The 25,537-nt window shown below is 56.6% G+C and overlaps 2 protein-coding genes across 6 annotated transcripts; one reads left to right on the plus strand and one right to left on the minus strand.

Moving 5' to 3' along the window:
- Window positions 1–14,792, plus strand: CCDC157 (coiled-coil domain containing 157). 4 transcript variants are annotated; one of them, XM_036014198.1, is made up of 12 exons: window positions 30–163; window positions 2,795–2,953; window positions 5,679–5,937; window positions 7,971–8,142; window positions 8,879–9,524; window positions 10,285–10,362; window positions 10,721–10,911; window positions 12,202–12,378; window positions 12,484–12,652; window positions 13,686–13,825; window positions 14,289–14,377; window positions 14,466–14,792. In XM_036014198.1, exons 3-12 carry the CDS (start codon window positions 5,690–5,692, stop codon window positions 14,713–14,715), a joined length of 2,160 nt encoding a protein of 719 aa, XP_035870091.1. In that variant the 5' UTR covers window positions 30–163; window positions 2,795–2,953; window positions 5,679–5,689; the 3' UTR covers window positions 14,716–14,792. The 4 variants fall into 4 exon arrangements, with proteins under 4 accessions (XP_035870093.1, XP_035870091.1, XP_035870092.1 ...); XM_036014199.1 differs by having other exon boundaries at window positions 5,769–5,937; XM_036014197.1 differs by lacking the exon at window positions 2,795–2,953 and having other exon boundaries at window positions 35–163.
- Window positions 14,793–16,405: 1,613 nt separating this feature from the next.
- Window positions 16,406–23,635, minus strand: RNF215 (ring finger protein 215). Of its 2 annotated transcripts, XM_036014202.1 has the most exons (9): window positions 23,254–23,633; window positions 22,870–23,013; window positions 22,321–22,392; window positions 22,155–22,240; window positions 21,582–21,738; window positions 17,865–17,984; window positions 17,645–17,788; window positions 17,295–17,397; window positions 16,406–17,204 (listed from the first exon to the last, which is right to left on the minus strand). In XM_036014202.1, the coding sequence occupies exons 1-9, from the start codon at window positions 23,536–23,538 to the stop codon at window positions 17,182–17,184; spliced, it is 1,134 nt and encodes a 377-aa protein (XP_035870095.1). In that variant the 5' UTR covers window positions 23,539–23,633; the 3' UTR covers window positions 16,406–17,181. The 2 variants fall into 2 exon arrangements, with proteins under 2 accessions (XP_035870095.1, XP_028383124.1); XM_028527323.2 differs by having other exon boundaries at window positions 16,406–17,397; window positions 23,254–23,635.
- Between the last annotated feature and the right edge of the window lie 1,902 nt (window positions 23,636–25,537).

Below are 25,537 nucleotides of genomic sequence, written 5' to 3' on the forward strand. Positions count from 1 at the left end.
GCTCCACCCCCGCGGGAGGACCGACTCCAGACGCCGTTGCCATGGCAGCAGTCGGGGCGCCGGGTTAGGATTTGCTGGGTTTCCAGGTGCTGCAGGCGCACCAGGGGCAGCTCCATGAGCCGTGCAGACGACACTGGGGCTGAGATTGCGACACCAGAGACTGGTAAGAAGTTTTACATCAGACGCCGGACGCCCCCAGCACGCACCCCGCCGCGGTGGCTCCCCCTCTCCTTTCCTCTAAGGGCGGGTTCGTGGTTCCCTCCAACCCCGCCTCCCAAGGACCCAGCTCCTTCCCATTGGCCTCTCACTTTAGAAGCTCCCCTTGGGCCCGCCTCCTCAAAGCTCCACCACGTTATCCTCTTAGCCTCCTTTCGATTTACGCCCACCTCCTCCGATCCCCCTTCCGTAGTCCCAAACTCTGATTACCACTGGACCCTTTTCCTTTGTGCCAGCCATTTCTATTTCCCACCCCCTGCCTTCCATAGCCCCGCCTTCGGTGCCCAGGGACTGTCTCAAATAGGGCTGTTTCTTTAGACTCCACTCCTGACTCCCACAGGGACCAGCCTGCAGGCGCCACTGTCTTGCTTCCCCGAGGAAACCCGCTCTGTGCATTTCCACTGAGATCCGCTCCCTGTCCTTTCTCCCCTCCTTCCCAACTCCTGAATGCAGGGGGGCTCTGAGCCCTTTCCTAGCCTTCAGTTTCTTCATCTGTGAAATGGCATGATAGCAAGAGATGCCCTCCCAAGTCTACTCGCCAGCTCTCACACACCCCATAACTAGTTTATGTCATGGTTGTTATTAATGTAGAATAATAATGATGGCCAGGATTTCTCGAACACTGCCACGAGCCAGACACTGCCAAACACCACAGGCATTACATCATTTATTTCCTACAGCAACTTGTTTACAGATGAGGACAGAGAAGTTCAGAGTTGGTGGAGTGGGAACCCCAACCCAGGCGGTTCTTATTCCTCTGCTTGTGAATTTACGTATTTCTTTGTTTTCACTCATTTTCTTCAGTGACCCCAGGGATCTGGCAATTCTACTAACAACGGCCATATACATGGTTTTAGAGTTTGGAAAGTGTATTTTTATGGTGGTGACCTTGAATCTCAGCGGGTGACAGGTTAGGAGGTAGGCATGATCCTTTCCAGAGGGGTAGGTCTAGGACTCAGAGAGGGAAGGAGCTTGAATGTTGAGCGGGAGTGGAGGAAAGGTTCCCTGTCTTCTCTATGAGTCAGAAGTCCACCTTGAGCTCAGGGGAACTGAGGAGAGGCAGTTAGCTGCCCCTCCTACCTTAGGGCAGCGCCGGCTGGATTAGTGCCATCACCTGTGTGATCTCAGAGGCCATGCAGGGCTGGCAGCTTCAGGCCGAGGGCTCCACTCAAGACCCTGGAATTAGAAAGCTTGTGCATCAAATGCTCCTTCACTTGACACATGCCTAAGTGGTACTCAAACCCTGCTGGTGTCTGCAAATCTCTAATGTTCAGAAGAATGGACACAGGTAAACTTGGCTGTTTTCAATTCTGTGTTTTCTTCTTGAATATTCTTGCTTCTTGAATATTTCTGCTGCCTGTCAGAACTGGCCTCTAACAGGAGTTGGTATCTCAGATGGCCCAGGTGACAGCTGTAGTTGAAGGTGACCTGGTCAATGTTTCTTGGTGTCTTCACCAGCAACCTCCTTAATTCCAGGGCCTCCTCCCAGGATGAGGTTTCTTGCTTGCTTTATTTCCATTCTCCCTTTCCAGGAAGGAAACCCGGGATATTTCAGTCTTTTTTTTGTTTGCGTCTGCCTCATTCTTTGGGGACATAAAATCTCATGGGTGACCATAGCTCATGAGAGGCAGTCACTGAGGCAACGTGTGTGTGCGTGCTCACTCATGGCGTGTGGCCCTGTGTGTGTGTGTGTGTGAGTGTTGTTGGGTGGAAACTCTTTGCCCTGTGGGTGGGACTGACAAAGCTGACATGCCCAAGGCTTGCCCCCTGAAGAGACTGTCAGGCGTAGATGGTGGCTCTTGGCAGACAGGGCTCCCTGTGCCCCCTCTGTTCTCCTCTTGACACCATGCCCAGCATACAGTAGATACTCAGTCACCGTTTGCTGCGTGAACACACAGGATCTGACCCTCTATCCCTGCAACAGTATGGTAGCCACCAGCCAGTATGATGGCGCATTTGCAAATGGTGTCTGGTCCACATTGAGATGCACTGTGTCAAATGGATGCTAGATTTTGAGACAATGTAAAAAATAAAAAGACTGTAAAAAAACTTAATAATTTTATGTTAATTTCATGTTTGAGTGATAATATTTTGGGCATATTAGATTAAATGTATTATTAAAATTAATGTACTTGCTTCTTTTTACCCTTTTAACATGGCTAGTAGAAAATTGAAAGTCCCATATGGCTTGCATTATATTTCTTTCACACAGAGCTGCTCTAGAAGCAGCTCAGCCTGAGGACAGAACAGAGAGGTTGGACTCAAGCGTCCCAGCTCCCTGACTGACCTTGGGCTAACCCCTAACTCTTCAGAGCCCTGATTTTCTTATATGTGCAAGGAAGCAGATTTGGAAAGTGGCACGCAGTGGATCCTGTGGTCAGAACCAGCACTGTTAAAGCATGCTGTGCTCGTGCTTGAGGCAGGTGACCCTACCTGCCGTTCCCCTCACTTTATTCCTCCAGACTAGAACACCCTCCCCTTCTTCTGGGACAGCCTCTTCCATGCCCCCCCCCCCCCAGGAAGCCCTCCCTGAGTGCTGACTCATGCACTCTTCATTCATTCATTCATTCATTCCCAGGTACTGAAGAGCTGTTTGGGGCCAGCCCTGCACTGGAGACAGGAAGTCAGGCACCTGGATGAGCCTCTGACCCTGAGCCCCCGAGCCTACAGGCTAGTCTGAGACTCAGGCAGGCACCTGTGCTGACGCCCAGCTTCACAGGCAGGCACCCGCACGGAGGTGAGAATAGGGCATAATCCTCTGCGAGGCTGGAGGCTCAGCCCTCAGAAACCACCCCTTGGTGCCTCTGAGCTTCCTAGCACCTGTGGACGCAGGCTGGCCCTCAGGCCTCTTGGCCCAGGCGGCCACCAGCTCACATCCCAGTGAACTGAAAAGACAGTCCATATGCTCACAGGTAGAGAGACTGCCACCCACAAATAATTACTGAAATAATGATTCAGCGCCAGTGCAGGATGCTCTGAGAATGTGTAGCAATGGGAGCTCACCTGACCTGGAGACCTGAGGGAGGTGTCTTAGCTACAGGAAGTGGGGGAGGGGACACATTCCGAGTGGTGAGAGGCTGAGGTGGGGGCAGATCCCCCAGGGCTGGAACCTGGAACTCAGGGCAGTGTTCTCGCCTTTGTGCTGTAGAAAGCCTTTCAAGAAAGGGGCCTAGGAGGGATGGAGCAGGGAGGGTAGAGAGTAGGAAGGGGTAAGGGGGTGAGTTGCCTTTTTATTTATTTTTTAAAATTTATTAATTTGAGAGAGAGAAAGGGAAAGAGAGAGAAACAGCAACCTGTTGCTCCACCCATTCATGCATTCCTTGGTTGACTCCTGTATGTGCCCTGATCTGGGACCGAACCCACAACCTTAGTGTATGGGGGTGACACTCTAAGCAACTGAGCTACCCAGCCAGGACATGAATTGCCTTTTAGAATTATCACTCTGGCTGCCATATACCCAATGAGCAAGGTGGTGCTGAGCAGAGGAAAGGAGGAGATGGAGGGTGGAGCAGTTTATGGATAGAAGTGGTGGGTTCACAGTGCGATCTGGACATAGGATTGGCAGCACTGTGTGCTTGGATGTTAAAGGAAAGGGATTCGAGGACGTGCCCAGGTGAGCTAAGTGAGGGTGCCATTTCCTGAGATGAGAGGTGGAAATAGGTAGGAGGAAGAGACATTTCCCAGCTAGGCCTGGACTTGCTGGGGGCCAGAGAGGCCACGGCTTAACTACTGCTGAAGCAGCACCTACATTGCAGGGAGTGGCTATGGTACATGGAAGCACTTTCTGCTGCTGAGAAATCCACAGGGGACAAGGGGGCCCCTGCTACAGGGTGGGGAAGGACCAGGACTCAGCATCCACAGGGCCGCCCAGCTCTGAACAGAGTGCGATGGAGCATGTGATGAGCCGCAGGAGGGGCTGGCACAGCTCCTTTACCCCGGTAAAGGTGCTTCTTTACCTTCTGCGTCAAGGGCTCATCTGCTGTCCTCCAAATGACTGTCTTCAGATGTCCACGGACTCTGAAGATGGATAAGAAGCATTCTGTGTGGGCCGCAGGGGCAAAGGGGAAATGTAGAAGGCAGATGGCGGCTCCAACAAAGGTGGTCTTTGCTGTTGTTACTGATGATAATAAAATCACAATAGTAATAGTCACCATTGCTGGAGAACTTTTATTGGTGTCTTACACTGAACCAAGCTCCTTAATTATAGACACCTTTGCAGGCCTCACAACCACCTGGCCTGGCTGGGGAGGGGATGGCGTCCCCATCTTACAACTGAGGCAGCTGGGGCTCAGGGGTGCAGTGACTTGCCTGAGACCACTCAGCTAGGAAGGGGCAGAGCTGGGACTCTGCGTGTCAGCATGTGACAGGTCTTCCGTCACTGGAGTGGTTAGGGTAGGTATCATGTACATTTTCAGGTTTTCCTTTCTTATACATTATGATCTGTTTTCCTCCCCAAATCAATGTATTTTAAAAGTTTGGGGAGGGATTATTTTTCTTTTTTCCGTTCAGTTACTTAGTCATTCACTTACCAGTGAGCATCAACAATGGGCCAGCCCCCCAGGCTGGCCACAGCGGACATACTTTAGTGACTCAGGTGGACTAGGACCTGGCCTAGAGAGGGGAGGCCATCCTCACAAAGGGATCAGGGCTGAAATGGAGAAGCCTGGATGAGTTATCTAGCCCCGCCTGGAGGGTGCTCAGGGAAGGCTTCCTGTAGGAGGTGATATCTGGGAACCCTGAAGGATGAGAGGAGGTAGCCAGGTGATGGGTTTTGGATGGGGGAGACATAATTCACATGGAGGGCACAGATGGGTGTAGATGCAGAAATGAGTACCTGTACTTTGGCAGCCCTGTAGCTGATGGGGGCTGGAGTGGAGGATATGCGGTAGAGAGGGGGCGACGAGAGAGGCAGGGCGAAGAACATAGCCAGAGGAGGCCTTTCCCCCAAGGGCTGCAGGGAGTCCTCAGTGTTTGTGGTCCAGTGTGAAGTGATCAGACAGGCCTTGGCCCGGATCTCTGGGGCTGAAGTGGATCAGATTAGAGCAGCCAGCCTGTGGAAATGACAGCGGCCTGGTGTGGCCCAGCCCTCCCCATCAGGCTGTAACTACGACGGCCTTTAGTTGTCAGTTGCCCGTTCGGTGGTTCATGCTGAGGGGAGGGACCGTAAGTACATCCTCCTTCATAGCAGTGTCTGCCCAGCATTTAGCAGGGGCCTGGCGTACACAGGCCCTCAAAGGTGTTGTACTTGTGGAATGATGGAATTGGTGGTGTGGGTGCAGGCTAGGGCGGGTGAGAGGGAGGCTGACAAGGTCACCCACAACCAGCTTCCAAGGGACCTGGTGACCTGGGTGGGTAAACAGACTTGGGCATAGGAGAATCTGGGCAGACAGAGGTCTTAGGGAGGTTCCTCTTGCAGTGGCCACATGGCTCTGGCTAATGGGGCTCTTCTCTGCCCACCCCAGGAGCCGTGAGGATGGCTCACCTGCTGGGCAGCCAGGCCTGCATGGACAGCCTGCGCAAGGACCTCACTGACCTGCAGGGTGCCATTGTAGATGTCTTTTCCCGCGCTGGACCCGTGCGCTTTCCCTCCTGGAAGTTTCCTGACCGTGTGGCCTGTGACCTGGACATGGTGGCCCTGCTAGAGCACTATGACCATGTGCCGGGTGACCCTGAGTTCACACAGCTGTCTCACGCTGTGCTGTTGGAGCTCGTCATTGACAGGTGAGGGCATTGACCAGCCTGGTGTTCTTGGGATTATGATATCCACCCCTTAAACCAGTAGCAGCCACAGGATCCCCTCCAGTGGTGGTGAGGACGTTGGCAGCAACAATCACCTTTGACTGAGTACCCCTGGGGGCCAGGTCAGCTCAGGGCCCTCATAGTGATCTCATCCATGGCGTGTGCCATGCTATGCTATCCTATACTCTTCACCCTCGGGGAGTTGCTGGCTACCCTGTTGGTCTCTGTGGCACCCCAGCTCTGACCTCTGCTCTCTGGCTGTGGCCAGCTGCCTCCTCAGGGTTTCTGTGTGTCGGGGACACCACAGTTGCTATCCAGAGTTTCTGTCCCAGTGTCTTGTGGGATGTGCTATTCCCATTTGTATTCTATGTCGTGTGACCAGATATGGGGTATGTTTTTGTAAATCCTGGCCCTGCTTGGAAGAGGCCAGTAGATTTTAACTTCCATGCTATTATTAACATTAACATGGTCGTTAGCCTTCCACTTCCTGGGGACCCCAACCCAGGTTCCCCGTGCTCCAAAACCTTTCACGCTAATGAAGTCATGGGGGCCTGACAAGCAGGGACCCCAGCAGCATGGGGTGACCCGCCTGATGACAAAGAAGCCAGGGTGACCACTCAGAGGCCTGGAGGAGCCCTTGGTGTAAAAGCACAATTTGGAGCCTGTGAGGGGCTGAACATGTGGACACAGAACACGCCTCCCTTCCTCCTTGGCTTTGCATGCGCTGTGCCCTCTTTTAGGAATGCCCTGCCCTCCCATTACTGGTCGGGCCCAGCTCCACTCATCCATCAAGGTCCACTCTATGGATTCCCTTTCTGTGAAGCTGACCTGTCTTCGCACCCCTTGCCTCATCCCTCTGTCTACCTCTGGCTGTCAGTCGGAGCCTCCCCTGGGCTTCTATGTGTGTACATAACTTCTGGAAGAGACCACTGGGTCTGAGACCTAGACCAGCCTGGGGATCCTGGAGGACAGGGCCATGGTCACCGGCTCAGGGTATAGCATTTGGAGGTGCTCACTTCATGTCAGGGGTGGGATTGTGGCTGAGGATGAAGGTAACGTAGGTAGCGCAGCAGTCTCCTGCTGAGTGGGTCTCCCTGTCTGAGCAGATAGTTGCTATCAGGGACATGCTGTATCCTCTTTCCAAGTGCTTGTCCATCCCCCATTGCACTCACCTGTGCAGCAGGCACGGTTGTCCCATTCGTAGGAGGACACCTTGGCCCAGAGAGAGGCAGGGCCTAGAGGCAGTTGGCACATCCTCCCCCAGGCCCTCTCCGCCCAAGGCCCAGTGGGTTTGGGATGAGCCCCCTGCACCTGCAATGAGGGAAGGCCACTTACCTGCCTTGTATGTGTCATGAACATAATACCTCTTCCTTTAAAATAGCTTGGTTCCCATGCAAATGGAAACATCCTTCCAGTAGCCCTTTTCCTTAAAATAAGCCCCTGACTCTAATTTTGAACTTTGAGGTTAAGATAGAGACCAACTCCCTTCACTCCCAAGTCTCCATTGTCACAGAAGCAGCTTGCCCTTCAGAAACCCCTGACTGGAATCAGGAAATTGCAAGGCATCCTCCCCACCTGCATGCTCACCCTGAGGCTGTGCACATGCTCCTCCCCTCCGGGGTCTCAGCTCTGTCCTCTAAGGCGAAGGCTCCGAGCCATGTGATGTAAGGCAGCCCCCACCCAGCGCTTTGTGAGCACGCAGGATACAACTGAGGCAAAGGCCCAGCCTCCCAGAGCATCTTCCCAGAGCGACAACAGCGGGAAACTGCCAGGCAGAAGTGCTGCCACCCAGGAGGCCCAAAAGAGGCCCCCAAGCTCACCCCTCAGGGAGGGCTTCCTGGAAGAAGTGGCTCTTGCGTTGGGTTTGAGCCTGGACTGGCAGAGCATATTCTAAGATGCTCCAAGTCCATGGCACCTGGGCCAGTTCCCCAGAGCCAGAGGCTCCCGATTGTATGGCATGAGGGCACAGTGGCACTGGGCTCTGCCCTCGCTGACCTTGCTATCTCTGCCCGCAGGCTCTTGCTGCTGCTTCAGAGCTGTGCGAACTACTTGGAGAACCTCACTTTGGAGCAGACAGTGCCCCCTGCCCGGGATGTGGGGCCCTGCATGTCTGTGGGACTCACGGTGCAGCGCTTCTGGAACAGTCTGCTGAAGCTGGGCACGCTCTACCAGCAGATGCCCCCCCAGGTGAGTCAGCTACCCCCCACTCCCCAGCTGTGGTCACCTTCACACCAGTCCACCATGCCCCAGCCTCCTAACATACCATAGGAACACCATACCCAATGCCAGCTCCATGCTGCCTGAAGGAGAGTGTCAACTCTGGAGCCTCCCGGTCAAGGCCTTCTGTCTCAGCACAGGCCACAGGGGACATGCATGGGCTCCTGGGCTCTGCCGTTTACACTATGGGGCTTTGGGAAAGTCCTGCCTCCTCTGAACCTCAGTTTGTGCACCTGCATGATGGAAGTAATGACAGTCTCTGCCTCTGGGTGCATTGTTGGGTAATAGTGTTAATATGCGCGCCATTCCTTGAGGGTTATCCCGTAATTCTCACAACCAGCCAGTGGGAAGGGCCACCCCCACCACGATGGGGAGGAAACTAAAACTGAGAGTCGCTGCAGTGAGTAGTCTCATCCGCCAAGAAGGAGCCCAGTAACCAGAAGCTGTGTCTGACTGCTACTCTCTCAGTACCGTGCATATAACTGTATTGAGCCTGGGGGAGGGGGTGGTGGGCAGCACAGAGGAGGCCTGGGCTTAGTAACCTGGGACAGTGGAAAGAAAAAAGGTTCTATTTCGTTCACATCGGTGCTAGATGACATCTGAGGGTCTGAGCATCAGGAGAGGCCGTCACAGAAATCCCCAGGGAAGTGGTCACCTCCCAAGCCTTTCTCCCTCACCTGCTCTCCCTTTCTTTTCCTGAACACAGAAAAAGGCAACCCAAAGGGAGATTCCCACCTCCAAGCCCACAGCCAAGGGCGAGCCAGCCAGGAGCCCTGAGATTGTGACTGCCAAGTTCATCAAGCCTCCCTCTCCAATTCCAGGCTTGCCCCTGACCTGCCAAGAACCGGGCAGCCTCTCCGTCAGAGTCTCCCTGCAGTCTCCAGTCAGGGCCACTGAGAGCACCAAGAGTGTCCAGTCCCAGACTGTGGAGACTGCCCTGGTGCCCTGTGATGCGTGCGTCCGTGTCCAGGGCAGCCTGTGGGAGGTGGGCAAGGTGGTCATCAGCCTGTGTCGGAGCCAAAACTTGTCCTCGTCCCTAGGACAGTTCCAGCAGCTGGTGCAGGACACCATGGGGATCAGGCCGCTGCCCGCTGCCACTGTGGGCCACTGGGCAGCAGAACAGAGCAAAGACCTGACCCGCCTCAGTAAGCACGTGGGGGCCCTCACTCAGCTGGTCGGGGCCCTCCGGGCCCAGCTGGAAGAGGCTGAGGGGCAGAAGGATGGACTGAGGAAGCAGGTGGGTGAGCTGGAGCAGGCACTGCGGCAGGAGCAGGGGGAGCGGCGGCGGCAGGCAGATGAAGCCCAGCAGCGCCTGGCCAAGTGGGAGCGTGACAAGCAGCAACTGCTCACAGGTCTGTGCCCCAGAGGCTGGACCCTTAGTGCCTGGGGCTCTGCTATAGCCTTTGTGTGGGCTCTGCCTGTAGCAGATCCTGCAACAGGGCTGCTTGCTGTACAAGTAGTTGGTGTGGAAGAAACTCTGCCAGGGAGTGGGCCAGAGGTGCAGGGAAGGGAAGGCAGGAGAGAGAGAGAGAGGGGGAGAGAGAGAAGGCGCACTCATCCAGCCAGTTACACCACAGGCACTGGAGCTTAATCCCAGTGGAAACACTGGAGCGGCTGTAGAACGTATGCCTCAGAGTTACCCCTACGGAGGGGCGGGGCAGCTGGGGCATTCATCCACTCACTCCTGTTGGTCACTGAAGGTGACTCCCAGTGGAGTTCTCTTCCTGGCACCTCCAGCCAGCAGAGTGACCTCTTTGGCTTTGGCAAAAGTGGTTAGGCAAAGAGATGCAGCCACTGGCACTGGAAGGCAGCCATTGCCCACGACCATGAGGCTCTGGAGGGTTTTGGACAAGTTGCTGCTGTTTGGAGCCTCACTGTTGCCTCTGTGGAGGACACTGCAACCCAAAGAGGGATGCGGACATGGCAGCCAGCCAATAGGAAGCAGGGGGATGGGGGCCCAGGCTTCCTGGCACCTCCCCAAAGCCCACCCTTAAAGCCAGGTGGCCCCTCCACATGGCAATGGCTGCCACCGCTCAGTAGGGTACACTGAGCATGAAGGCCACCAGCTAGGCTCAAAGGAACCTCTGAAGGGACTCTCTCTTGGCTGCACAGAAACGAGTGACCTCAAGAAGAAGGTGGCCACCCTGGAGGGGGAGCTGAAGCAGCACCAGGAGTCCATGCAGGCCATGGGTGAGGAGCCCCGTCATACAGCCCTGAACCACGAGTCCTGTGCTCAGTGGTCCCACAGGACGAGCACCCTCTACCCTGTCCCCTGGGCTTCTGGGACAAGGATAAAGGCCACCACCAAAGGAGGGTGGGCCCAAGCAGCCACACTATTGGGTAATGACTCGAATTGGGGTGCCACCTTCTATTTTCAGAAACCATGTTAGGTGGGGTTCAGAGCACCATTCTGTGGCCAATGACACTGAGGCCCAGAGACGTGCTGAGACACACACACCCTTGGCCCCATCCTGGGTCAGAGGCAGTGCAGTGACTCGCACCCAGGGTTCCCTGCCCTATCCCTTCCTACGCCGACTCAATCCTGCAGAGACAAAGACCCAGCAGCTGCAGGAGGAGGCCAAGGGCAAGGTGGAGGCCGAGAGGCAGGTTCATCAGCTGGAGGAACAGGTGCAGCTGCTGGCAGGGCGGCTGGATGGGGCCAGCCAGCAGATCCGCTGGGCCAGCACAGAGCTGGACAAAGAGAAGGCCCGTGTCGACAGCATGGTCCGCCACCAGGAGGTGAGGCTGGGGGCCTTGCCAGCACCCTGGGTGCCTGCAACATAGGCTTCAGGGAGAGAGGCACCTGCTCTCCAACACATACCCAGGTTTGGGTTTGACTCACCTTTATGGAGGGTCCGAGCCCTCCCTCAGCCAGGCAGTGGAGGAATGGTGACCCAGGGACAGATCCAGCCAAGTGAGACCTTGCTTTGGAAGAGCTCCCCACTCAGCAGCGGCAAGCAGTGGTGCCACCACATTCTTCTGCCAGGTGGCTAAGAGGGGCAGGAAAAGTGCTGCAGGGGTCCAGGGAGGGATAGTCATAGCTGCCTGTGGGAATCCAGGATGGCTTCTGGGAGGAGGTGGCCTTTGAACTGTACATCAATGGCTGCTGATTAGTTTATCAGTGGGAAGAATAGGGAGTACAGGGGGTGAGCAGGGGCCGGGATAGAACTGTGCCCCAGGCAATAGAGTCTTGCAGGAGTCCCCACTGGGTTGGCTATGGGAGTGACTGACTGGCCACACCTTCAGCCAGAGAAGGGGCAGGTCTGGGGGCTCTCTAGGCTGGGCTTATCCGCAGAGGCTGGGCTGGGAGCCACAACCCCAGGTAAAAGTCCCCAGGGTCAGGCATCGCTCAGGATAGGAAAGCCTTTCATCACCAAGTGAGTGCTTTCCTCAGTGCCCTGCAAAAATAACCATGGTCACCGTGCATCAGGTGGCCGCTGTGAGCCGGGCACTGGGCTCAGTCTCTGCATCCCTCCCGTTCTTCCTCTTCACCACAGCAGGAGGCGGCACAGACTTGTCATCCTCATCTAATAGATGAGCAAACAGGTGGAGTGAGATTAAGGAAACCGCCCCAGGCAGCACAGTTAGCCGGAGCTGCACGCAGGGCTCAGAGATGAATGGGGCTGGTTCTTTTTGCTTTGCACTCAGTGCGTTTGAGGGAATGTGGCTTCCAGGTGACATAGGCTGAAGACCTAAAGAGAAGAAGAAAAATATTTCTTAAAATTTCTCTCTGAGTGGAGACTGTGACCAAAAAGAAATGGGGGTGAGGTTGATAGTCAGCCACCTGTTTTCCAAGGGGCAGGGTCTGCAAACTGGGGGTGCTGGCTCTGACTGGGCTAGGGTGTGGATCGCCCCTTGCCCTCTTCCCTCTGCCTTCCACACGTGTGCACAGCCTCTCCTACACAGACCGATGTGGCTCAAAGGGGAGGACTTGGTGGGGGGCACAGATGCTATAGCCTCCTTAGTCCCATGTGGCTGGGCCTAGCCCCATGGGCCTCATGGCTTCCCTGCCTACCCATCTCGGCTTAGTCCCTGCAGGCCAAACAGCAAGCCCTGCTGCAGCAGCTGGACAGCCTGGACCAGGAGCGTGAGGAGCTTCGGGGCAGTCTGGACGAGGCTGAGGCCCAGCGGGCCCACATGGAGGAGCAGCTGCAGAGCGTGCAGAGCGAGAAGGAGCAGGGGCAGTGCCAGCTCCAGGCCCAGCAGGTGGGAGTGGAGCCTCCAGCCAGCTGGGGAGTAGAAGGGGTGGGGTCTCCCTGAGGGAGCCAGGAGGTATTCAGCAGGCCAGATCTGAGCCTCCCTCTGTCTCAGGAGCTGCTGCAAAGCCTGCAGGGGGAGAAGCAAGGCCTGGAGCAGGTGGTGACGGATCTGCAACTGACTGTCTCGGAGCTGGAACGGGAGCTGGTGGAGCTGAGGGAGCAGGAGCGGCTGCTGGTGGCCTTCCCAGACCTGCACAGGCCTGTTGAGGCCCAGATCCAAAGTAGGGGCCCCAGAATGGTGCAGAGGGCACACTGGGACCCTGGAGGGCAGAATACTAGGGTTTGTAAACCCTTAGCAAGGGTGATAGAGCTGGGGTGGCCAGCAGCGTGGTCCCTACAGAGCCCCCCACAACATGCAATAGCTTCATGTGTTACACTCTGTGTAGACAGGGACATGAAGGCCCAGAGGTGAGGTAACTGCCCGTGGTCACACAGCTGAATCCAGACACAGGTCTGGCTGCCTCTGTAGCCCGTGCTTATCACCATGTCACATGCCAGTCCTTGCTCAACTTTCCTGTGGCCTCAAACCACACCATGCAGCCTGCTCCAGGGGCACAGCCCCAACTGCCCAGTGTCCTGGACCCCCTGGCACAGGAGTGCTATGGACCCATCTCGACAGAGGACTGGATGCCAGGCCACCCGGGTTCTCATCCCAGCCCCTCCAGCCCTCTGAAGCTCTAGGGGTAAATCCATTCACAGGACCGTCAGGAAGATCCACTGCAATTTGACTAGTCACGATAAGTCATCACTCCTGAGAACTGACTGTGTGCCAGGCCCTTCTGCTGCCCTCCCAGGCAGGCAGCAGCCTCTTTTTACAAACCCAGAACCAGAGAGGGCAGAGGCTTGGCCAGGTTATGTGAGCCCAAAGGAAGCATCCATCCCCCAAGTGGTGGGAAAGAACATCCTTGCTGAATTCCTCACTCGTACCCAAGAGCAGCTGTGTGGCTTTGGACAATTCACGGTCTCTTTGGCCCTCCACAGACAGTCCTTGTCTATTTGCTAAGTCTTCAAGGAGCCCTGAGTTCCACCCAGCTCTGAAATTCTGTAATGCTGTGATCACCTTTCAGCCGGTAGGGGGATGGGGAGCGAGGACAAGTCCTCAGAAGGAAGATGGGAGGCCCAGTACATGGGTCCTGCCCAGCTCCTCTGTGCCTGCTGGGCCACCAACCCATGCCTGCCCTCTAAGGTCCTGTCCTATTGGTCATAAGCAGCCCCACCTGGTGGGGCAAGGTGCCAGATCACCTGTCCCTACAGGCTCCGGCAACGTCACGGATGACATGGAGAGACAGGTGCAGGCCAACAACATCCGCATCCGGGTCCTACAGGAGGAGAACGGGCGGCTCCAGTCAATGCTGTCCAAGATTCGGGAAGTAGCCCAGCAGGGGGGCCTCAAGGTGGGCATCCTGGGTCCTCACCTCAGAGGGCCAGCCCTTGAGGACTTGGGGAAGGCCCTGACCCAGCTGAGGTCTTCAGATACCACCCTGGGAACCTGTTGAGAGCCCACCTCGTTGCACGTGGCTCTAGGCGACACAGTTGTGAAGCATCTTGCACATTTCAAGAAGATAAGAGTATGTTTCCATGCCTTCTAGCTTTAAATCCACACTGTGCCCTCCCCCTTGCTGTCCCCGGCTCTCTGTACTTTTATTCCAAGTGCAACCACGAGCCTTATCAGAAAGCAAACCTTCCCATACTCAGTGCAGCTGAAGTGACCCTGGAAGGCTTCCCAAACCCCGCCCCTCAGAGGAAGGGGCCCTAGGTACAGGTTTGGGCCTTCCCTCACCCTCTCTGGCTATGCTACCCTGGCTGAACTGTGGGGAGGGGACTCCTGGGCTTTTCTGAGCTTGGCTTTCCTTGCAGCTGATCCCGCAGGACCAGCTCTGTGCCGGTCCCAGCTTGGGAATCCAGGGGGCAGCACCTCCAGTCCAGGCCCGGAGAGTTTCCCCAGGGTAAGTAAGGCTTTGCCAGAGGCAGGGCAGATGGGCTGGGCCTGTCCCTCTGGCTCACAGGGGCTCTCGCTATCTTGTCCTCCCTCAGGCCACTGGGCAGGCAGCACCCGCCTGCCAGCAGGTCTGCCAGTGCAGGTGGCACCCTGCCAAGACAGCCCCGGGCATCTCCACTTCAGCAGCCCTCTGGCCGGCCCAGCAGGTCCTCCGTGGAGGATGTGATCCACTCAACCACCTGTGCCCAGAACCCCATCCGGGTCTTGGCCAGGCTGAGGAGGAGACTGTCACCAACTCGAGGTCAGGCTGGCCCTGCACACCAGCCCCAGGAGCGGCCCATGTAGCCTGCAGTGGGGAGGGGCGGGAGGGCTGGTGACTGGCGACCCACCCAATGTAATAAAGCCCTGGCCACCTACCCACAGCGACCCTGACCTCACAGTACTGCCTGGGCCAGGAGCAGAGCCCTTCCTTCCCCGTCCTGGGCAGGGACCCCGAGTCCCCAGCCATTGCCAATCATGCAGCAGCAGAGGCCTAGCACACCCTGGATCCTCAGTGAATGGGAGCTCCTTCCTGATGGGCAGTGGGTGAAGAGGGCAGAAAGTTCGTTCTAGCACCTGGGGCAGGTGAAAGGCAGTTTTTTGATCCCCATACCAAGGGCCAAAGGGTAGCACAGACTTAGTGACATCCCCACCAACATAGAGCAGGGCCAGCGTAGTGGGTATGCAGGGGAAGGAGGGCAGTGTGAGGTGGACCCAATGGTGACATACAAGGCCAGGAAGCAGTCTGACACTGGGGTCCATGCTCTGGGCCCTTGGCACAGGGCAACAACACCTTCCCAAGCCCCAGGTCTGAACTTGGGGGTGGGGGCGTTAAGAACCTAAGAAAATCAGCCCTCCTTTCTCTAAGGAACTCCTCCTCTTCAGGAAATGGAAGTCACAGAGGGTTTCTCCAGATCCAGGAGGCTGCATCCCCAGGATGCGTCCGAAAGCAGGGCAGGGCCTCACTCACCCTGCCAGAGTGCGGGATGCCCAGCCAGCCCCGGCTTCCCTGGATCTGACCCCTGGGACCCGGGCACTGATGCCGCCAGCCACCCCAGGCCCACCACAGTCCAGTTTTCCTCACGAAGCCTCCAGTCTTCCCTGGGCCACCTCATCTGTGAGGGGCAGGCCCTAAGACCTTGCTGAGGACTCTCAGGGTGGACGCTCCCAGCTTCCTATGACATGTTCCCCCTGCCAATGCCAGCAGGTAAAGCACCTTAGTTTACAGAGAACGGTCAAGAGGGGCCCTGTGTGCAGCTAAACTGGCATGGCCAGGGCCTCTCCAACTCTTGCTTCTGTGTAGTCTGGAGGTCCCTGAAAGAGGCTGGGATGCCCTGGCCCTCCCCTCACAGGTGAGGGCCAGCCCTGAGGCCGGGGGCTCCTGAGGCAGGAGGCCTGGGTCTGAGTGCAGGGGAAGGGCCCCTCACGGCTCAGCTCCCTTCTGCATCCATTTCCTGGCTCGCAGTTCTGTGGTTCAGAAGTCCAGGCCCTACGAGGCTGGATTCTTTGCTCAGGGTCTGCCAGGTTGCATTCCACTCTGACAGCTCTGGGGAAGCATCCAGGCTCATTCTGGTCCCTGGCAGAATCTGGATCTTGCAGCTGGAGGCCTGAGGTCCATTTCCTTGCTAGCTACTATCAGCTAGGGCTGCTCAGCCCCTAGAAGCTGTCCGCCTTCGCAGCCACGTGGCCCCCTCCACCTTTAGGTCGGCAACAAACAATTTCTCATGTGGTCAGGTTAGGCCCACTTGGATACTTTCCCCCTCAAGGTCCATGGTACCACATGACACAACCTAATCACAGCAGTCAAATCCGCTAGAGTGATAGTTCCAGGGCTGTATAAGGCCTGTTCATGGGGGTTGGGAGAATCTTGGGGGCAGTCTTATAACCCGTTTCTCGTAGGCAGTAGAGCCCAAGGTGATTTGTTTTTATCTTAAAACATCCACACAAATTTTATTTCTTATGTTAAAATATATCCATGTTTATTTTAATATTAAACCTCCCCTACCCCAAAACTTTAAAAAAAAAAAAAAAAAGTGGATGCCTTTGGAAGATGCACCACATTTATCCTGTAGCTTCAAGTATCCTGGTCAGCAACCCACAGCCCCACTGAGAAGCACAGGACTGGATGGTTTCTAAGGCCTCTGGTCTCAGCCAGGCCAGGAAGGGATCCCAGCTGGACAGGCAGTGGGACACGTGGATCCTAGTGTCCGAGGACCGAGGGTAGCAGGCTTCTGGGTTTAGCATCCCAGCCTTGACCAACATGTGTCCTGAAAGATGGCCAGGCCAGGGTGCTCCTGAGGCCAGACAGTCCCTTCCCCACCCTTTCCCCCAATAAATAAGCACAAAACTGGCCACCGCAGCCTCAGCCCCCAGGGAGTTTGGATAGGCAGGCAGGAGTGTTCAGAGTCCTGGGAGCAGCCGTGCTGCTCACACCCGCATTCCCCAGGCCGCTGCCCAGGGTCCTGGGGGCTGCCTTCACGGAAGGCAGACGCACACCTCAGGATTGTACAAGAGAGCCTCAAAGGGCCTCTCTCCCTCACTTCCCAGCAGGACTGGGCCTTGCATCCTCGGCCTGGGGGACGTGGCACCTCCTTCCCAGACTGGAAGTGGTGGGGTTCCTTGCTCCTCAGCAGGGGAAGCCCGTGTCCTTCCTCCCACCCACAGAGTTTTCTGTCTTGTCCATCTCACTCTCCTGTCCCGAGAGTCCAGGCCAAGAGCCAGAGCACAGGCAGGAGGGGTCCCATCTCCAGTGCAGAGACCCCACTGGAGCAGCTAATCATCTGAGTAGCTGTTTCCTGCAGGGAGGAGGAAGAACAATAAGGAGGGAGGTGTCAGGTGGGGCCCAGGTGGAGCCAGCAGAGGGCGGCCCCGCCTTCCATGCTCACCCAGGACGTTGAATTTGCACAGTGGGCAGGTCTGCTGGAGCATCAGCCAGGGGTCCACGCAGTCCCGGTGAAACTCGTGCTTACAGGGCAGCACCCGGAGCCACTGTGGGTGGGGAGGAGGGCTCAGGCCACAGTGGCAGGCCTCCAAGTGGGGGTGCCTGGCCCTGTGTCGTCACTTGAGCTTGAGAACTAAAACCCCTGTGGTCTGCCCCCTCACCCCGTTCTGCTTCCTGTCGGGCTAGCAGAGGTAGAAGAGAAGGGTCTGGCTGGGGCGATCCCGAGGCTTCAGGAGTCGGGTGGGGAACATCACAAGTAAACCAATGACTGGCCTATCTGCCTAGGGCGCTAACCTGCTTGTTGCAAAAGTAGTCCAAGCACACGGCGCAGGTATCGGCACCAGGCCCTGGGGGACACTGTGCGGCCCTCCCCAACCGGCAGCGCCGGGTCTTGAGGGATGCCAGTTTTTGCAAAACACGGCGATTGAGCAGGTCCACCTGTGGGGGAAGGGCAGGCACAGTTCGGCAGGCCCGAGGGCTGGGGCCACCGGGACTCCCTCGGGCTGGCTCCCACCTGGCCTCCGGGCTCCCTCTGGCTCTGCCGTGATGCCTGCCGCTGGGCCTGGACCACGAGGCCTGTGCACAGGAGCATGGCCACCAGCAGGATGGCGTTCCACAGCTGCTGCAGGGGCTTCTGGGGAGGGGAGCAGGGTGTCAGGGACGCTGGGGCCAGCCCACCCTCCTCCCTCAGTAAATGCAACACAAGGGCCAGGCAGGAGAGGCCCATCGGCACTGTGTCCCTCGGCACCAGGCTCCTGGCTTCTGAAGAGGTTCAGAAGAGGTTCTGAAGCCCTGTCCAAGGGTCTGTCCAGCTGTCTCTGCCCCAGGCTACACAGTGAGGGGACCCGCCTCTGGCCCCAGCCCAGGCTTCTTCTGAGCAGCAAGGGGCACTCATGGAAGTGCCTGTCGGGCAGCCTCACAGACTCCTGGGCCCAGGACCCTGTCACCTCCCCACCCCCACCCGGACCTGCACTCCTGGTCTGCTTTCTAGCCGCCATCACCCACCCGCCGCCCCACCTCCGTCCAGGCTGAGCATTCACACGCCCTCTGAGAGGGCACCAGTCCCCAGGGCCAGCTGTCCCGCTCTCTTGGGGTCTCATGTCCCCCCTCTCCAGCCCACTTCTCTACTGCTTTTTGGGTCCCCTGCCTCACACACCCATTTTCCACCACAGCCACAGGCATCTCACCTGCCGACCTGATCACACAGCAGCCCCCACCCCTTGACACCCTTCCCCAAAAGACCTCCTTCCCACCATTCCCGTCGCCACCTTCAGGAAAAAAACCCAAACCCTTTCAGCCTGCCCCCAAGGCCCTCAAGCTCCCACCCCACCCTCCTCTCCGTGTCCCTTGCTCATTGCCTCCTCTTACATCTGTGCTTTTCCTTCCACTCTGTCCCTCTCGGGAACCCTCTTCCTCACCCCTTCCCTCGGCTAATGTCTTTGGACGCCCCTTGCTCTGGGAGCAATCCCTGACCACCAGTGTGGGCCGAGTGCTCCCCCTGCCCAGCCCTCCTCGTGCCTTCTCTAAACTTGTGTCCCCTTGAGGCTGCCCTGGGCATTCCTGCTGGAGGGTGGAAACCATGTCTGACATGCCTTAGGCTTCAAGAGGCCCTGGGGCTGGGGTGTGGAGGGCTCGGAGCTCCTGGGGAGCAGCCCTGACTTAATTCTCACCATACACAGTGTGGCAGCCAGGCTAGACCACTCAACAGCTGGTGCAGGAAGCGATATGGTGTTGTGAGCACAACCTGGCCTGCTCGCCAGGCAGGCACACATCACCCACATGGGCCCAGTTTCACCGGGGCTGTGGGTGTGCAATGACTAATAAACGGTTTCGAGTAAAGGCTTTCTGCATTCTCAGTATCTTCCTGCCATCATGTTCTTCCCCAGCCAATGCCAAAGCTCCACTACCATCACGTGGGGGAGAGGGGCCAGGAAAGCATTTGTTGTTAAAAGAGGCCACCACTCTGGATGAGGCTGGGTGCTGCTGATGCATAAGATGCTGCTTTTGCTCAGGGCAGGGGCACTCTGGGGCCCACTGCCAAGAGGCATCTGTGAGTTCCCCACTCTGTCCTGTCCTCTCCCTGCTGGTTTCTGTGTCCCCATCATCCATTCCATGGTGGGGTGGTGGTACCTGCTCCCAGGAAGCTCTCCCCACAATCCTAAGCTAAGCTCAGGTGCCTTCACTATGCCCCAGAAGGCCTGTGGCCACCTCCAGCTGAGCACTTACCCCAGGAGGGCGATAGTGTCTCTGGCCTACCTCCTCCCCAGACGGGCCCCCATGAGCCAGGGCTGGAGCTGCCCTGCTGTCGTGCCCCCTGCCACGCTGAGCTAGGCTGACACGTGGCCGGACTCACCGAGTGGCCATTACAGTGTAAGCTCTCAGGTTACTCCGTGATTTGGAGCTATCAGTGAGCAGTGGGTGGGCCGAAGGCATGGCTGGCCTGAAGCTCTGCTATAGGCCCCCGGCCCAGCCTGCCCAGGCTCAGTGCATCTCGGGGGCCTGCAGGTGAGGAGGGAAGGCGGGGCTGGGGCTTGTCTATCGGGGCAGTAAAGCTGTGGTTCATCGGGCCTTTCTGACACACCAGTGCCGCAGCTGATTCCCAGGGGCTGGAGGGTGGTGACGGCCTTGAGGATGGGGCTGAGAGCGGGCCCCAGCAGCCCTTCAGATGCCTCAGCTACTGGAGCCACCCAACACCTGCACGCGCCCCCCCCACCCCGGGCCAGCAGTATGGCGGCTCAGCTTTGCCCCCCTGTACCAGCCAGACCCGCCTGCAGACTGTTATTCCCACCTCCAGGCCCCTCAGGCCCATTCCCAGCCTGCTTCTCTGCTAGCTCTAGCCTTTGTGCCCAAACCTCCTCCTGGCCTCTCATCTGACAGCCTCTTACCAAATGTCTGCCCCGCCCAGAGGTCTGTGTGGGCTGCCCTCCAGGTGGAGGCATGGTGGGGCTCCCTTCTCTTCCAGATAGCCCTCCCATTCCCCCAGCCTCAGTGCCTGCTCCCTCCACAGAGGGAGGGGGCGCAAACATGAATCAGTACGTGCCATCTGGGCTGAACTGCCAAGGCCTCCTTTGGGGAAGAGCTCCCCTCCCCTGCTTGTCTTTGAGTCCTTCGAGGGCAGAGCCCAGGCCTTAAATCCTTTTGTACCTTCCACAGCCCTTCCCATAGAGTCCCTAGTGCCCTGGGATCTCAAAAGTGATTTGGTGACTGCTTATTTATTCAAGCACTTATGACAATAAAGATATTCAGAGTGGCAGCAGCTGCCCATTTGCTCAGCGCCTACCATGAACTTTACATACACAATTCCCTGATAATCCTGTGGCCATGTGCTGTCCTTGTTCACAAATAAGGAGCATGAGACCAGAGAGGTAAAACACTCAGCCTGAGATCCCTCAGCTAAGATCGCAGGCCCAGGATTTGAACCTAAGTCTGCCAGACTTGAGCTGCCTTGCACAGCCCAGGTCCTCAGACACTTCCTGGAGGCTGCATACCATGAGACTGGGACAGGCTCACCCTGCACAGAGTAGGGACCTCAGAAATGCTTGCAGACAGAATACCTTTGAACCCTCTCAATGCTGAGCATTGGGAAATCCAGAGACAAATAAAACACAGCCCCAGCCTTCAGGAGACAAAGTCACGCTCTCCACACACACAGGATGGGCTGTCCTGAGAGCCCTGTGAAGGGCCTCAAGAAGCACTGCTGTGGTTTGGAAGAGGGAGAGAGAGACTGGGAGCTGAGGGTCCTGGGGGCTTTCCAAAGAAGGCAGGCAGAGTGGGCTGTGAGGGCTCTGGCTGCACTGGGACATGTGGAGGAGACACAGAAAAAGAGGTCCGTGCCTGCAGAAAGCATGGCAAGGTCTAGTGGCAGGAGACCAGGAAGAGTGTGAAGGCCAGTAAATGGCACAAGGTGGTGGAGTGTGAGGAGACCAGGAAAAAATAAGTGATCAGGAGAGCTGTGAAAGCCAGTCTGAGGAGGCTGAACTTGATTCTGCAGGCAATGGGGAGCCAAAGGCGGCTTCTGAGTGGAAGAATGACATGAGAACAGCACCTACCATTGACTGTGCGTGGTCGTGGATCAGGTACCACCCTGAATACCCACCGTGTCACTGAACACTCACAACAACCCTGGGAGGTGGGAGAGGCAGTCCTCCTGACCCAGGCAGGGAGTGGCCACAGGATTTGAGACAAGGCCATGTGTGTGGTCCCACCCAAGCCTCCCTCCTCCAGTACCCACCTGCTCCTGGGCCCGGCTGCCTCCCAGGCACACCAAGTCCTGCCATCCTCCGTAGCCGTCCTTAGAGAGGCCACAGGTGGTCCACAGCGTCAGCTTCCATTCAATGTTGGCCGACAGGGACTCCCCACTAGTGATCTCAGCTGTGGCCTGGGTCCTCCTGGGAGGGAAAGCCACGGAGGAGCCCGATGGAAGGACTCCTGGGAGGTGAGACCCAGACCCCCACATACCTCAAGTATTCTGCCGCCCTTTTGCTTTGGCCCCCAGGCCTTTCCCATATATAGGTTTTTCCAGTTCTCATATCAGCCAGGCCAGAGAGGCCCACAAGCCCGGGGAAGAGCCTGTCAGTCAGAAGTCAGCTTCCTCCTTGCTTGGGCCAATCCCCTGCTCACAGAGCCATCTCCTCGTGCCAGGCCCTGCCCGACACCTGCTTTTGCTCTCCTCACCCATTTTTCAGATCAGTCTTAAGGACAATAGGAAAGGCCCTGGTCCAAAACCCGAGCCCATGGCGAAGCCAGGGATCCTCAACACTTAGGCTCCCAGGCCCAGTCCTTTGGAGCTCAAGCCCCAACTCACCGCAGCAGTGCCTCCAGCAGCTTGGTGACATTGGAAGAATAATGGAGGACGATCACTGGCCTGAGCAGAAGCTGGGATATGTCTAGCTGTAGGGGAACAGGGAAGTCAGCTGGCTTTGGTGCCCCATTCCCCAGCCTGCGTGCCCCCAAAGCTTCATCCAGTTTACCTCTCGGACCACGTTGTGGTTCAAGATGAGGAGAAGCAGGGCAGAGGCTCCCAGGAAGAGCGCCCTCCGCATCTGCGGGACAGAGATAGAGGCTAGCCCACACCCTACCCACACCTCACCAATACACCTGTCGCCACAGCTATTCTCAGCTCCTGGCACCACTGTGTTCCTTCCTTCTGGACAGACTGGTTATAAGCTCCTTGAGGTCAAGAACAGAAACCCTTATTCCTCCTGCCTTTCCCCCAGATGCTCTGCAGGACCCAAACAATGCTGTTTCCCCTGGTCCTAGCAGGGCAGGCCTGCCATCGACCCCCATCAGGAACTCCCTGTTGGATATTCTCAGGGCCTGGTGGAGCTTCCTGACTCTCTGGCCCCCCCCTCACCTGTTCCCACACTATAGTGACTCAATTTTCCAAACTGGGGTTTCTTCCCCCACCCAGGCCTAAGGGTTTTCTAGAAGCTCCTTAGGATCCCACATGGTAGTCTGGCTCTGGCAAATGCCTTGAAACCCCCTCTTCGAGCCCCCTTCCCCACATACATCCCCTGCACCTGCTGGACCAGGGCCTTGGGATAGGCCTGCGGGCCACTGCTCTGACTCTCCTGGTGGAACTGAGCCTCCTGCTCCTTGCCCACGTATGTCACTGCAATCCAGTCTTCTACTGGCACCTCCTTCTCAGCATCCACGATATCCATCTGTGGGGCAAGAGGCCAAAGGCAGAAGGAGGAGAGGAAGTTAACAGCATCGGACACACAGAGATACAAGGCCAGGGTCTGGGAACGAGTTTGGAGGGTAGAGCATCTGGATCTCAGGTTTTGGCAGCCGGAAGGCTGGGGGCCTGGGCAGTCTGGGGAAGGGGCTGTGGGCTGCCAGGGCTTGGTCCAGGACGAAGGCCGGTTCTGGGTGCGGGGCTGTATGTGGCGACCGGGGCTCACCAGCAGCAGACGGCCACTCAGCGGGGGCGCCGGGTCGGCCTCGGGGCCGATCCTGACGCCCTCCAGGACCAGAGAGTCCTGCCGCGGCAGCCTCACGTCCACCCGCACGGCGCGGGCCCCTCCACGCCCCGCACCAGTCGCCGGCTCGCCGCCGTCCGCCGCGGCCCCGGGCCCTGCCAGGCCGAGCCAGAGAGGCAGCAGGGGCAACAGCAGCAACAGCGGCGACGGCGGCGGCGGAGGAGGTGGTAAAGGCGACCTCAGCGCAGGGCGTGCGGTGGGGCCCATGGTCGGACCCAGCTAGCAGATAAAGCAGGGGCACCGGGGGTTCTGGGCACTGGGGCAGCAGAGGGAGGGACTCCGCGGCCGGACGGGGCGGGGCTCCGGGAGGGGGCGGGGCTGTGGCCGGACGGGGCGGGGCGCAGGGAGACGGGTGGGCTTTCGGCGGCTTGGGCGCCCAGACCAGGCCGCGCGCGCCCCCTCGTGGCTGCGGGGAACTCGCGCCCCGGCAGCCCAGGAGGCTACAGCAGAGCGGAGCCCAGGTCACTGTGGCTGAAGTGGGAAATCAGAGAGGAGGTGTTCACAGGCTGTTGGATTGTCAGAAGCCAAGACAGGACAGTGGAGAGCAAGAGAGGTAGTTGGAAGGGGCGACTTGTGTGGAAGGGATGACAAGGGGGGATCAGGGCTGGAGAAGGGCAGGAACTAGGGATGTCTAGGGACTCGAAGTCTGCAGTGGCGGTATGGTCCCATGATGCAACCTGGGCCAAATCTTAACCCCCTCTTCCTAGGGTCTCTGTTTCTCCCCCAGGCGAAACTCCGGGAGGCAGAGAACCAGAGAATTGCATGGGAGGCACACAGGAGAGATGGAGGCAAGCGTCCTAGGGTGGCAGAGAGCCGAAAGCCTGGGTCCTTGGGGAAGTCACTTTCCTGGGCTGTGAAACCGGCACAACATAAGACCATTACTGTCTCTCCCCCAATAAGTAACTTTTGACACCTACTGGGATGTCCTAAAACTCGTCCTTTTCTCCAAGGGTTGCAGCTGCTGAGAGCTGGCTCAGCCTGAAAACCTTTTAAAAACTGCACTGTGAGCAGGGAGAGGTGTATTGAGGGGACTAGATGGCAATGGAAAAGATATAAAAAGGTTACATATTTAAAAAACCTGCACTGTGATAAAAGCCAGAAGAGCCACAAGACTCTTTTCCCTAATATTCTATTATGAAAAATATCAAACATACATGAAAATTGACTTTTACAGTGAACACTGGTATAACCACCAACATTGACTGAATCGTCAAGATGCTCCAGAAGAATACAATGGCGAGAATGAGACAGCCTGATATTAGCCCAGAGACAGACAAATGGGGCATTAAACAGAAGCCAAAACCGGTAAACATGAGTATGTCAAAGAAAGCAACTCAGTTGGGGGCCGGGGAGGAGGAAGTGTGAAGGACTGTTGGATAAACTGTGCTAAGAAAATGGGTTAACCGTAAAAAAGAAATGCAATTGGACCCCCCTACTGCACATCATCCACAAAATATGAATTCTGTGTGGACTAAAGACCTAAAAATGAAAAGTCATGAAACATTTTTCAAAAAGAAACATAGAATATCTTAATTACTTTGAGATATTTCTTAATACAGAAAAGCAGATTATAAAGGCAAAGCTTGAAAAAAATTATCAATAATAAAATGAACAACTCCTGTTAATCAAAACATTGTAATAAAGTGGCAAGGAAAACCACAAGTTGGGAGAAGGTATTTGCAACCAAATGATTCATAGGCAGAATATATACCTGATATGGATCACAAGATGCAAATAGGCATTTGACAAAAGAGGAAACAAAAATGGTTAATGCATATGAAAAGATGCTCAGCCTAATCAGGGAAATACAAATTAAAGTCACTGGCCCCACTGAGGAACCATGTCTGGCTTGCTCCATCCAGCCCCTGTCTCTGGCAAAAATTTAAGAGTCTGACAATGTCAAGTGTTGCTAGGGATTCGGAGCAACGCACTCCATGCACTGCTGATGGGCATAGGGCCTGGTCGTATAGCCAGGCTGGAAACTGTTTTACATCAGATAAAACCACATGCACATTCTCAGGAATTCCACTCCTGGGAGCATGCTCTAGGACAGTGGTTCTCAACACAGACTGACAATAGAGTCAACTGAGGATTTGCTACAAAATATTGATGCCCGACCTCTACGCTAAATCACTGAATTGTTAGCTCTGGAGGTGGGAACTTGTTACTGGAAATGATTAAAACAAACAAACAAAAAAACCTTGCA

The sequence above is a fragment of the Phyllostomus discolor genome, chromosome 13, assembly GCF_004126475.2.
Source record: "Phyllostomus discolor isolate MPI-MPIP mPhyDis1 chromosome 13, mPhyDis1.pri.v3, whole genome shotgun sequence".
NCBI lineage: Eukaryota > Metazoa > Chordata > Mammalia > Chiroptera > Phyllostomidae > Phyllostomus > Phyllostomus discolor.

Bases quoted from the DNA above. Each gene is read 5' to 3' on its own strand.
- RNF215 (XM_028527323.2), bottom strand. From the start codon at position 23,538: ATGGGCCCCACCGCACGCCCTGCGCTGAGGTCGCCTTTACCACCTCCT. The intron at 22,241-22,320 runs GTAAACTGGATG...GTTCCCCTACAG, and splicing joins ACCACAACGTGGTCCGAGAG to CTAGACATATCCCAGCTTCT. The intron at 21,739-22,154 runs GTGAGTTGGGGC...TTTCCCTCCCAG, and splicing joins CTGCTGGAGGCACTGCTGCG to GAGGACCCAGGCCACAGCTG.
- CCDC157 (XM_036014197.1), top strand. From the start codon at position 115: ATGAGCCGTGCAGACGACACTGGGGCTGAGATTGCGACACCAGAGACT. The intron at 164-5,678 runs GTAAGAAGTTTT...TGCCCACCCCAG, and splicing joins GATTGCGACACCAGAGACTG to GAGCCGTGAGGATGGCTCAC. The intron at 13,826-14,288 runs GTGGGCATCCTG...CTTTCCTTGCAG, and splicing joins CCCAGCAGGGGGGCCTCAAG to CTGATCCCGCAGGACCAGCT.